The sequence below is a fragment of the Neovison vison genome, chromosome 3 (genome assembly GCF_020171115.1).
Source record: "Neovison vison isolate M4711 chromosome 3, ASM_NN_V1, whole genome shotgun sequence".
NCBI classification, from domain to species: domain Eukaryota; kingdom Metazoa; phylum Chordata; class Mammalia; order Carnivora; family Mustelidae; genus Neogale; species Neogale vison.
The window spans coordinates 170,748,424-170,761,921 of record NC_058093.1 but is presented as its reverse complement, the minus strand read 5'-3'; the positions used below and the strand labels follow the sequence as shown (position 1 = coordinate 170,761,921).

At 38.0% G+C, this 13,498-nt stretch overlaps 1 protein-coding gene across 1 annotated transcript in view; it reads left to right on the top strand.

Moving 5' to 3' along the window:
- LAMA3 (laminin subunit alpha 3) overlaps nt 1-13,498 on the top strand; it is a 263,197-nt gene that overhangs the window by 52,265 nt on the left and 197,434 nt on the right. Inside the window, exons 3-4 of the mRNA XM_044243267.1 lie at nt 10,690-10,807; nt 12,975-13,093. Of these exons, the coding sequence (XP_044099202.1) occupies nt 10,690-10,807; nt 12,975-13,093 (237 nt within the window). The remainder of the gene's footprint in view (nt 1-10,689; nt 10,808-12,974; nt 13,094-13,498) is intronic.

Sequence of the window (13,498 nt, the reverse complement as noted above, 5' to 3'; positions counted from 1 at the left end):
TCTGCTCAGCAGGGAGCCTGCTTCCTCCTATCTCTCTGCCTGCTTCTCTGCCTACTCGTGATCTTTCTCTGTCAAATAAATAAATAAAATCTTTAAAAAAAAAAAGTAGGAAAGGACTCTCATGGAGGCAGGCCACAAATGTTACAACTGTTTCAGTAGATAGATACTGGTCAAGAGGAAGAGTCTGGAACCTTATGAAGGGGTGTGGTCTTACTAAAGAGAAATGGCAGTCACATCATTTGGAATCTGATTTGGGACCAGTCACCATCACTGGGAAATATTTTATTGAAGCTTGGTGTAAACCATTTCTAGAAATCAGTCTGTTTTTAGTAATCATTGAGTTGAACCAATTTTGGGTAGATTCAAGGAGGATTTAGATAACTTAGTTGCTGGTTCTTAAAGTTGAGTCAGTGAAGCCCCTTTGCCTCAAAAGAACATGACTGTATGATTTCTCTTGTTCTGTATGGTTTGTCAGACAAATTCTTTGGTGACTTTTCAGTTCAGCGAGTGAACCAAATGTCATAGGCGATTTTCTTATGAATCAGTAAAAAAAAAAGGGTGAATGAGAAAAAGTGTTATGGGAAGGATCAGGGCCTAGACCAAAAAAATTCTCAGGCAGTTAGAACAATGACACAGGGTAGGATAAAATATAAGACATCTTTAGGAAATTGGACTCAGAGTTCTTGGATTATAGTAGACTTTAGCTTATTTTAAAACCACCACCGAATCTATCTGTAAATTGTTAATTGTAGATGAAATGTTCTTGAGTAACATATGCTAGTCTCAAATTCTGCACTTTAAGTCTACTTGGGAATAATGATTGAAGTCTACTAGGACTGAAAACCACGCTCTATGTCCTTAATCATTTTTCCTCCAGAGTTAAGAATTCATCAATAATAAAATATAGTTGCAAGTGTTTCACCTTTTCTCTTTTAGTTTTTTTTCCTTGAAATCTTCCATCTTTAAAAAATAGTGGGCTTGTCATTTTCCAAGCTGTTGGAGTGATCCAAATCTTTAGACTCATTTTGGCCTTAGAGTTTTTATTTCTTAGCCTTTCGTAGTTATTTTTAATGAGAAAACAAGAGACTTTAATTCTCCCCTCCTTTCCACTTTCTATCCTAATCTTCACCTTCAGCTGACTTAAATCTTAACTCCTTAAAAAGAACCTAGGGAGTGGTGTTGGTATTTAAATCCTGGGCAGGCTGTCAAGTGGAATGAAGACTAGAAATCTGTGCTACTCTGAGACAGGGGAGGTGAACCTGAGAAAGTTTTTGACTAAACACCAAGACAACATAATGTCCAGAATGCCTCAGCAATTTCGTGGGTTTCCTCTCAAAAAGAGATTCTTGGGTGAAGGTTCTTAACCTGGGTGAGAAGTTGATCTAGGGACCTCTTGAGTCCCTTCTTTTAAGTTTCTGGAATGATCTACATTCCCTCTTCACAGGTGAGCAGGTACTTCTGGGAGACAGTAAGAGACAGTGAGGGACAAAGTGACTTTCCTCCTGAACACAGTCTTTTTGATGGTGCCAGGGGCTGGGTTTCTCAGCCGAGGGTGGTACATCTATAAGAAAGAAGGATCTTAGCTATGCCATTGGCAGATGTGCTCTTTGGACCAGGATTAAAAGGATCCTTTTTCAGCCCAGCTGAGCTGTATTTCCGTCACTGTGCCTTGATTGTTTTATAGAGATTGTATTTCATTTTGTAAAAAGTTTTCAAACAAGGTTACTAAAATAGAGTTTAATTTCACTCATCTGCATTTTTCCTTCTCTATTAAAAATCTGCTGTAAAATTAGCTCCTTCGTAAGCTTTTCAAATGGGCACCAGGCACAGAAGTTGTTCAGTTGTTTCATTCTGTATTTAGGGACTTATTTTTCATAATTTGTATTTGCATTTTTACATGGATAGTGGGAATGTTTATAATTTAGTTAATGAAAATAAATGTTTCAGAGTGCCTCTCCACAGGTTGCTAATTAATGACCGAGGTAAAAAGGTAACTTAATAATGGGGAAATCTGGTGGGCAACTTTTTGGGCATAGGATCAAACATAGCGTCACTAATTGTGGGACCACCTGGCATCTCGTGCCCCCAGCATGATGCCATGAGAAGAAGGGGTCACGCAGGAAGTAATCTCACCAAGATGCTTATTCTGAATCAGATCATGAGAAAATAATTGGACAAATTCAGACTGTGGAACATTCTGTGATAGAAAGGACCTGGATTTTCTGAATGTCCGTGGCAGGAAAGACAAAATTATGGGGGGACTGATTTAGGTTATAGGAGACAAAAGACTTGACAAGTAAGTGCTTAGCATCATCCTGGATTGGAATCCAGTGGGCGTTATTAGGAGAATCAAGGAAATTTGAATATAGACAGTGTGTTAGGTGAGATTTGTTCAAGTGGTAAAATTTCTTAGGCATCAAAATGTTGAGTTTCTGTAGAAAAGCCCATGCCCTTGGGATATGCCTGCTGAAATATTTAGAGTTGAAGCACAATGATATATGAAACTTACTTTCAAAAACAACCAAAAAAAAGTGCATGCACGCACGTGTGTGCGCAGAGAGAGCATGCGTGAGAGAATATACAAATATGACAAAATGCTAACATTTGGTGAATCTAATGAAAAGTATATAGATATTCATTGTACTGCTGTTTGAGCTCTCCTGTAGGTTTGAAAATGATGCAAAATAAAAAGTCGAAAAAAGTGAATTAGAAAATGCCACTTTGGAAACAATATGTTTATCAAATTATAAAGCAGACGAATCTCACATCATAAACGGAAGACTTTTTGGTAGAGGGTATATTATTTAGTTGGGTAAGAAGCTCATTCTGGATGTGACTTTAAATACATTTGCAAAACATTTTGCAATTTCACGTGTCGCACTTATTAATTTCATTTTAATTCAACCACACTTACTAAGCACCTACTCTGAGGTTACAGGGGTGATTAAAATCCAGATGTGGGAACGACAGATGAACATGAGTATATGCCACAGAGTGTGATAGGTGCTCTTTGAGATGGAGTGCATAGTTTGTGTTTATGTAACATATAGTTTTATGGTCATTTTGTGTTATTATTTTATGGGCAAGGAAATAAGATCTCAGAGTGGTTCATTGAGACACTTAGAGTCATATGACTGGTGGGTGGCTGGGCCAGGATTTACTACAAGGGATTGGTTCTCCTCCAGCCTTAGACGTCCCCACCATGCCTGGGCACCAGACAGGACCACTTGGGGGTTCACCTCTGCCTCCTGAACTTGAAGACAACTACACAACATTAATATTCATCCATCCACCCATCTACCCATCTGTGACATTTACTGAACATGTACTATGCCATCTGGGAAAGCCCTGAAATGATGGGCTGGAATTTCAGAGGTTTCCAAATGGAGAGCATTGGCAGAGAAGCAAGGGACAGGTGATGCCATCTCATCTCACCCACTCACCTTGAAGGCTTTTGAGGTCAAAATGATTCACACTCCACCTATTATGATTGTTATCTGCTTCTTAAAACATCATTTAAAAGATTACTTTGTACCTCTACCTGATTGATCATGAACAAAGTTCAAGCCATCTTCAGCTTAGCTCATCTTCAGCTCAAAAATGATTTCATTTTTGATGGCTGAATAGTATTCCGTTGTGTATGTATGTCTGTGTGTTTGTATCACATTTTCTTTATCCATTCATCTGTTGATGGACATCATCTAGGTTCTTTCCATAGTTTGATCATTGTGGACATTGCTGCTATAAACATTGAGGTGCACGCCCCCCCTTTGGATCGCTACATTTGTATCTTTAGGGTAAATACCCAGTAGTGCTATTGTTGGGTCATAGGGTAGCTCTATTTTCAACTTTTTCAGGAACCTCCATACTGTTTTCCAGAGTGGCTGCACCAGCTTGCATTCCCAACAAGGGTTCTCCTTTCTCTGCATCCTCACCAACATCTGTTTCCTGTTTTCTGACTTGTTAATTTTAGCTGTTCTGACTGGTGTGGGGTGGTATCTCATTGTGGTTTTGATTTGTATATCCCTGATGCCAGGTGATGTGGAGTATTTTTTCATGTGTCTGTTGGCTATTTGGATGTTTTCTTTGCAGAAATGTCTGTTCATGTTTTCTGCCCATTTCTTGATTGGATTATTTGTTCTTTGGGTGTTGAGTTTGATAAGTTCTTTATAGATTTTGGATACTAGCCCTTTATCTGATATGTCATTTGCAAATATCTTCTCTCATTCTGTTGGTTGTCTTTTGATTTTGTTGACTGTTTCCTTTGCCCTGCAAAAGATTTTCATTTTGATGAAGTCCCAATAGTTCATTTTTACCCTTGCTTCCCTTGCCTTTGGCAATGTTTCTAGGAAAAAGTTGCTGTGGCTGGGGTCGAAGAGGTTGTTGCCTATGTTCTCCTCAAGGATTTTGATGGATTCCTGTCTCACATTGTCTTTCATCCATTTTTTAGTCTATTTTAGTGTGTTGTGTAATGAAATTGTCCAGTTTCATTATTCTGCATATGGCTGTCCAATTTTCCCTACAAAATTTGTTGAAGAGACTGTCTTTTTTCCACTGGACATTCTTTCCTGCTTTGTTGAAGATTAGTTGACCATAGAGTTGAGAGTCCATTTCTGGGCTCTCTATTCTGTTCCACTGATTTGTGTGTTCGTTTTTGTGCCAGTACCATACTGTCTTGATGATGACAGCTTTGTAATAGGCCTTGAAGTCTGGAATTGTGATGTTGCCAACTTTGGTTTTCTTTTTCAACATTCCTCTGGCTATTCAGGGTCTTTTCTGGTTCCATATAAATTTTAAGATAATTTTTCCATTTCTTTGAAAAAACTGATGGTATTTTGTTAGGGATTGCATTAAATGTGTAGATTGCTTTAGGTAGCATAGGTTTTTTTCACAGTATTTGTTCTTCCAATCCATGAGCATAGGACATTTTTCCATTTCTTTGTGCCTTCCTCAATTTCTTTCATGAGTACTTTATAGTTTTCTGAGTACAGATTCTTTGCCTCTTTGGTTAGGTTTCTTCCTAGGTATCTTATGGTTTTGCGTGCAGTTGTAAATGGGATTGACTCCTTAATTTCTCTTTCTTCTGTCTGGCTGTTAGTGTATAGAAAGGCAACTGATTTCTGTACATTGATTTTATATCCTGACACTTTACTAAATTCCTGTATGAGTTCTAGCCGTGGAGTGGAGTCTTGGGTTTTCCACATAAAGTATCATACCATCTGCAAAGAGTGAGAGTTTGACTTCCTTGTTGATTCAGATGCCTTTTATTTCTTTTTGTAGTCTGATTGCCGAGGCTAGGACTTCTAGTACTATGTTGAATAGCAGTGGTGATAGTAGACATCCCTGTCGTGTTCCTGACCTTAGGAGAAAAGCTCTCAGTTTTTTCCCATTAAGAATGATATTCGCTGTGGGTTTTTCATAAATGCCTTTGATGATATTAAGGTATGTATGCTCTATCCCTACACTGTGGAGAGTTTTGATCAAGAAAGGGTGCTGCACTTTGTCAAATGGTTTTTCAGCATCTACTGAGAGTATCATATGGTTCTTGTTTTTTCTTTTATTAATGTATTATATCATATTGATTGATTTGTGGATGTTGAGCCAACCCTGCAGCCCAGGAATAAATCTCACTTGGTCCTAGTGAATAATCCTTTTGATGTACTGTTGGATCCTATTGGCTAGTATTTTGGTGAGAATTTTTGCATCTGTGTTCATCAAGGATATTGCTCTGTAATTCTCCTTTTTGTTGGGGTCTTTGTCTGGTTTTGGGATCAAGGTAATGCTGGCCTCATAAAATGAGTTTGAAGGTTTTCCTTCCATTTCTATTTTTTGGAACAGTTTCAGGAGAATAGGTATTAATTCTTCTTTAAATGTTTGGTAGAATTCCCCTGGGAAGCTATCTGGCCCTGGGCTCTTGTTTGTTGGGAGATTTTTGATGACTGCTTCAATCACCTTACTGGTTATGGGACTGTTCAGGTTTTCTATTTCTTCCTGGTTCAGTTTTGGTAGTTTATACATCTCTAGGAATGCATCCATTTCTTCCAGATTGACTAATTTGCTGGTATATAGTTGCTCATAATATGTTCTTATAATTGTTTTTATTTCTTTGATGTTGGTTGTGATCTCTCCTCTTTCATTCATGATTTTATTAATTTGGGTCCTTTCTCTTTTCTTTTTGATAAGTCTGACCAGGGTCTTAATCAATCTCATTAATTCTTTCAATGAACCAACTCCTGGTTTCATTGATCTGTTCTACTGTTCTTTTAGTTTCTATTTCATTGATTTCTGCTCTGATCTTTATTATTTCTCTTCTGGGTTTAGGCTTTCTTTGCTGTTCTTTCTCCAGTGCCTTTAGGTGTAGGGTTAGGTTGTGTACTTGAGACCTTTCTTGTTTGTTTGTTTCTTTCTTTCTTTCTTTGACAGAGATCACAAGTAGGCAGAGAGGCAGGCAGAGAGAGAGAGAGGGAAGCAGGCTCTCTGCTGAGCAGAGAGCCTGACGCAGGGCTTGATCCCAGGTCCTCGTGATCATGACCTGAGCCAAAGGCAGAGGCTTAACGCACTGAGCCACCCAGGATCCCCGCTTTCTTGTTTTTTGAGAAAGGCTTGTATTGCTATCTATTTTCCTGTCAGGACCACCTTTGCTGTGTCCCAAAGATTTTGAATAGTTGTGTTTTCATTTGTTTCCTTGAATTTTTTCAATTCTTCTTTGATTTCCTGGATGACCCATTCATTCTTTAGTAGGATGCTCTTTAGCCCCCATGTATTTGAATGTTTTTTTTCTATTTTTTTTTTAAGATTTTATTTATTTATTTATTTCACAGAGAGAGACAGAGAGAGAGAGAGAGATATCACAAGTAGGCAGAGAGGCAGGCAGAGAGAGAGGAGGAAGCAGGCTCCCCGCAGAGCAGAGACCCCAATGCAGGGCTCAATCCCAGGACACTGAGATCATGACCTGAGCTGAAGGCAGAGGCTTAGTCCACTGAGCCACCCAGGTGCCCCAGCCTCCATGTATTTGAGTTCTTTCCAACTTTACTCTTGTGATTGAGTTCTAATTTCAAAGCATTGTGGTCTGAAAAAATGCAGGGAATGATCCCAATCTTTTGGTACCAGTTGAGACCCGATTTGTGACCCAGGATGTGATCTATTCTGGAGAATGTTCCATGTGCACTAGAGAAGAATGTGCATTCTGTTGCTTTGGAATGGAATGTTTGAAATATATCTGTGATGTCCATGTGGTCCAGTGTGTCATTTAAACCCTTTATTTCCTTGTTGATCTTTTTGCTTGGATGATCTGTCCATTTCAGTGAGGGGGTTGTTAATGTTCCCTACTATTACTATATTATAGTAAATGTGTTTCTTTGATTTTATTATTAATTGGTTTATATAATTGGCTACTCCCATGTTAGGGGCATAGATATTTAAAATTGTTAGATCCCTTTGTTGGACAGACCCTTTAAGTATGATATAGTGTCCTTCCTCATCTTTGGCTTAAAATCTAATTTATCTGATATAAGAATTGCCACCCCAGTTTTCTTTTGATGTCCATTAGCATGGTAAATTGTTTTCCACCCCTCACTTTAAATCTGGAGGTGTCTTTGGATCTAAAATGAGTTTCTTGTAGACTGTATATTGACGGCTCTTGTTTTTTTATCCATTCTGATACCCTGTGTCTTTTGATTGGGGGCATTTAGCCCATTTACATTCAGGGTAACTATTGAAAGATATGAATTTAGTGCCATTGTATTGCCTGTAAGGTGACTGTTACTGTATATTGTCTCTGTTCCTTTCTGGTAAATGTTACTTTTAGGCTCTCTTTTTGCTTGTCAATATTTCCTGTAGGCTGGTTTGGTGTTTGCAAGTTCTTTCAGTTTTTGATTGTCCTGGAAGCTTTTTATTGCTCCTATTTTCAGTGACAGCCTAGCTGGATATAGTATTCTTGGATGCATATTTTTCTCAATTAGTGCTGTGCTCTGAATATTTCATGCCAGTCCTTTCTGGCCTGCCAGGTCTCTCTTGGTAAGTCTACTGCCAATCTAATATTTCTACTGTTGTATGTTACAGACCTCTTTGTCCCAAGCTGCTTTTAGGATTTTCTCTTTGTCACTGAGACTTGTAAGTTTTACTTAGATGACAGAGTGTGGATCTATTTTTATTGATTTTGAGGCAGGTTCTCTGTGCCTCCTGGATTTTGATGCTTGTTCCCTTCTCCAATTTAGGGAAATCTTCTGCTATAATTTGCTACAATATACCTTCTTCCCCTCTCTCTCTTTCTTCTTCTTCTGGGATTCCCAATTATTCTAAATTGTTTTGTCCTATGGTATCACTTATCTCTTGAATTCACCCCTCATGGTCCAGTAGTTGTTTGTCTCTTTTTCTCAGCTTCTTTATTCTCTATCATTTGGTCTTCTATATCACTAATTCTCTCTTCTGCCTCATTTATCTTAGCAGTAAGAACCTCCATTTTGATTGTACCTCATTAATCGCTTTTTTATTTCAACTTGGTTAGATTTTAGTTCTTTTATTTCTCCAGGAAGGGATTTTATTTCTCCAGAAAGGGATTCTCTAGTAAGGGTTTCTCCAAAAAGGGATTCTCATGATTTTTCAATTCCAGCTAACACCTTGGTAATAATCATCATTCTGAACCTAGTTCTGATATATTACTAATGTCTGTATTGATTAGGTCCCTAGCCGTTGGGACTGCCTCTTGTTTTTTTTTTCTTTTTCTTTCTTTTTTTTTTTTTGTGGTGAGTTTTTCTGCCTTGTCATTTTATCCAGAAAAAAAAAAAGGATGAATGAGAGAACAAAATACTAAAAGGGGAGCAATGACCCCAGAAAGATATACACTAACCAAATCAGAAGAGATCTGAAACAAAAGGGAGAAGAAAGGAGGAAAAAAGAAAAAAATTAACAAATATATATATTAGGCTGGTGAGACATGTACCAGATCAGGTGGAGATAACAGAGCCCAGAATACAAGGACTTTTTAGAGCAAAGAGTAACCTCTATGACCAAGAGCACTAGTTCTCAGTGTGTGGTTGAGAACCCACTGAGGTCCCCAAGACCTTTCAGGAGGTCCACAAGCTTTGAGATCCTCCTTTTCCTCATAATAGATCTATGTGATGCCAGTATTTAAAGAAATACTTTAACCAAAACAATATGTTACAACAAATTAAATGTAGAAGCAGATAGGAGAATCCAGATGTCTTCTATCAATGTACACATTAAAAGAAACTTTAAAAATGTAAAGTAAAGCCACTATTCTCTGTATAATTTTTAAGTTTTGGAAAATAATCATGATTTTTCACAAAAATTTGGTGTTTATGTCTAAACATGCAGTAGGTTTATTACTATTTGAAGTGAATTAGTGATATATATTTTTAAATTTTCTCAACCTTTATATTTAATATAGGTACATACCAATAGATATAGTCCACATAAACAAAAGCTTTTTGAGGTTCTCAGTCACTATTAAAAGTGTGAAGGGGTCCTGAGGCTAAAATTTGAGAATCATTGTCCCAGAGATTTTGACTTCTAGTACCAAGTTCGGAACATTTATAAGTAGCTACTGGTTCTCAGAATTCAGTTTTTAAAGTATATAATTCTTACCATATTACAGTGTGAAAAAAAATATGAAGGGGAAACTCCCTTATTTTTTTCCCCAAGAAATGAAAGGATCTCACAGAATCTGAGTACTGCCTCTCTCTCTAACTAGATGTGCTCATCATTCAAATGGCTCGACTGGGCTACTTAATAGCTTGGGGAGTCCTCTTCTGAAAGTCACTGTTGGATCTGTTACTTAGGGTCCGGGAATGTGAGAGGTGTTGAGCATGTGGGGTAGAGATAATGCTCTTTCATTAACACATTTAACGCCTGTATTTGTTGTCAAACCAGAACTTGAGGAAATATACAGACTCACAGGGTCCTTTAGGAAAATATAGGAATTTAGGAAATATACAGACTCTCAGGGTCCAAAATACAAGCCAGATAAGTTTTGGGGGAAGAGGTAGGAGTAGAGCTGCAAGGCCTCCTGGGGTCCCCTGTGGGAGACATGCTGGGATTCATGAGTGGGAGGGGAAGAAAAGACCGAAGTCTCCCCTTGTCTCTTCCATTCTTCTGCACTGTCCTGGCCATGGGTAAAAGAGTGATGAGGATGAATGAGAAAATTAAAAAGAGGGAGAATAATTAGGATGAAAGGAGACAGTGGAGATGGTGCAGGGGAAGGAGCTGCTATCACTCTATCAAACAGACTCTCTGCTCTCCGTTCTGAAGCTGTTAGCTCTCTAAGACCTGGAACCAACCAAAGGCCATGACACTCCAGGAGACATGCTTGGCTCTTGGTCCTGGGAAGGTTTAGCACATGATGCTTGTTGCTCGAAATCTGATTTCTTGAAGGTACAGACTTTAAGAGGCTCTGTAAGTTGGTTAAAAATCAAGGGTATAATGATTAAGAAGTGACAAAATTACTGAATAGATCTGGAGGAGAAAGAAAAGTGATTATTTGGTTTTGAACATGGTAAGCTTAAGAGCTTGTGCCCAGATAGAGTTGTCTAATGGGCGGTTAGAAATAGAATCTGGATCTTAGGAGAGGGTAGCTAGATGCTTGTTGCCTTTGGACAGCATCCTATAAAGATGGTCAAGGTTGCAGGTAGATGCGGTGACTGAATAACTGTATCTCCTTTGCTTTATCAGCTTTTCCATGTGGCCTATCTTATCATCAAATTTGCAAATTCTCCTCGCCCTGATCTTTGGGTCTTGGAAAGATCAGTAGACTTTGGAAGCACCTACTCACCCTGGCAATATTTTGCTCGTAAGTAATCTTGCTTATTGTGTTATGTAGGATATTAATTATTTGTAACAGATCAACACTAGATTTAACTGGAAAATGAGTCTCTTGGTTTGGCTAATTAAGGACTGGCCAGTTTGTTTGCTTTTTTTAAAAAAAATATTTAGAATTTTTATTGTGGTAAAATATACATAACATAAAATTTACCATTTTAACAATTTTCTTTTTTTTTGTTTTTGTTTTTGTTTTTTTTCCAATTTATTTATTTTCAGAAAAACATTATTCATTATTTTCTCACCACACCCAGTGCTCCATGCAAGCCGTGCCCTCTATAATACCCACCACCTGGTACCCCAACCTCCCACCCCCCCGCCACTTCAAACCCCTCAGATTGTTTTTCAGAGTCCATAGTCTCTCATGGTTCACCTCCCCTTCCAATTTACCCAAATTCCCTACTCTTCTCTAATGCCCCTTGTCCTCCATGCTATTTGTTATGCTCCACAAATAAGTGAAACCATATGATAATTGACTCTCTCTGCTTGACTTACTTCACTCAGCATAATCTCTTCCAGTCCCGTCCATGTTGCTACAAAAGTTGGGTATTCATCCTTTCTGATGGAGGCATAATACTCCATAGTGTATATGGACCACATCTTCCTTATCCATTCATCCGTTGAAGGGCATCTTGGTTCTTTCCATAGTTTGGCGACCGTGGCCATTGCTGCTATAAACATTGGGGTACAGATGGCCCTTCTTTCACGACATCTGTATCTTGGGGGTAAATACCCAGGAGTGCAATTGCAGGGTCATAGGGAAGCTCTATTTTTAATTTCTTGAGAAATCTCCACACTGTTCTCCAAAGAGGCTGCACCAACTTGCATTCCCACCAACAGTGGAAGAGGGTTCCCCTTTCTCCACATCCTCTCCAACACATGTTGTTTCCTGTTTTGTTCATTTTGGCCATTCTAACTGGTGTAAGGTGATATCTCAATGTGGTTTTAATTTGAATCTCCCTGAGGGCTAATGATGATGATCATTTTTTCATGTGTCTGATAGCCATTTGTATGTCTTGATTGGAGAAGTGTCTGTTCATATCATCTGCCCATTTTTTAACAATTTTCAAGTGTGCATCTCAGCCTTAATCAAGTCTATTCACAATGTTGTACAAACATCACCACCATCTACTTCTAGAACTTTTTCTTCTTCCCCAACTGAAATTTTGTACTCTTTAAATGATAACTCCCCTTTACTTCCTCCCTCAGTTTCTGGTAACCACTGTTCTACTTTCTGTCTTTATAAAATTGACTATTCTAGGTATCTAATATAAATGGAATCATATAATATTTGTCTTTTTGTGTCTGGCTTATTTCATCTGGTATAATTTCTTCAAGGTTCATCCATGTTGTAGCATGGAATTTCATTTTTTTTGCATGTATATACCACATTTTTAAAAATTACTGTATAATGTATTATTTATTTCAGGGGTACAGGTTGGCAAGTCATCAGTCTTACACAATTCACAGCTCTCACCATAGCACATACCCTCCCCAGTGAAGGACTGGCCAGTTTTCACTCTCTGGGTTGCTCTCAGGATGTCCCTATTTCTCAAGCATGTGTGCACTAATTCCAAGGATACACATGCAGGACTGAAGTTGAACTGCCTTTTATGATAACAGTTTTTGCCACTATTTAGGAAGAAGTGATGTACCTATAACTTATATACCTATAAGGAGCAATGTAGCTCCAGTCCTTTTTCTTTTATATAGAATAAGGGACTAAGTTCCATGTTCATGGTTCCTGCATTTCACATTATTTACCTTGACCATGTCATCTTCAACTAATGAAGAATGTTAGTGTCTCTGAACCCTATGATGAATTGAGGTGATGGGAGTTTTGCTCACAAAGGCACTGGGCTTTCCATGAATGCTCCTTCGAGGGAAAAGTGCCTAATGAAGGGTGAGGCATTAGAACCACATCTCCAAACATTGCTATTAAAAGGAAGTGGCCTAAAATGTCTTGGTATTTTCTTTCATGAATTAAAACTTTATTCTAATATTTTGCCTGAAAATTTTAAATGCTTCTCTGTTCTTTCCTCCTGATGTATTTTCTTAAGGAAACATAAGATTCCTTAAGAGATTTATGATAAGATGATAATATTTTACTTTATAGTATTGAAATGTTTTCTTCCTAGACTCTAAAGTAGATTGTTTGGAACAATTTGGGCAGGAGCCAAATATGGCTATCACCCAAGATGACGATGTACTTTGTACTACTGAATATTCCCGGATTGTACCTTTGGAAAATGGTGAGGTACGTTGAAATGGGGAAAAGGGAGAGTTGAGATTCAAAATCAACACGAGGATATAATATTTTGTATAATTGTGAAACTTGCACTTTCAAAATCTAAAATAAAATAGATCACAATGGAAACTAGAACTTGGAACTAACGAGTAAAGGAATCACATTGAAGACTCCCAGAATGAGTTGGGTTGGAAATGATTTTAAATTTTTAATTAAAAATATTTTTTAATTAATTAATTTTTTAAAATTGAGGCATAATTGACATTGGAAATTCTTTTGAGCTCTCAACTTCTATTCTGGAAGTCAAGATTCTGGATTCAAGGCCCACAGGTCTTGAACTATCTTTTCTGTTGGAATGTTTAGAAAGTTGGTTGCTGGTGATTGAGGTGATGACCCCTCCCACTGCTTCACAAA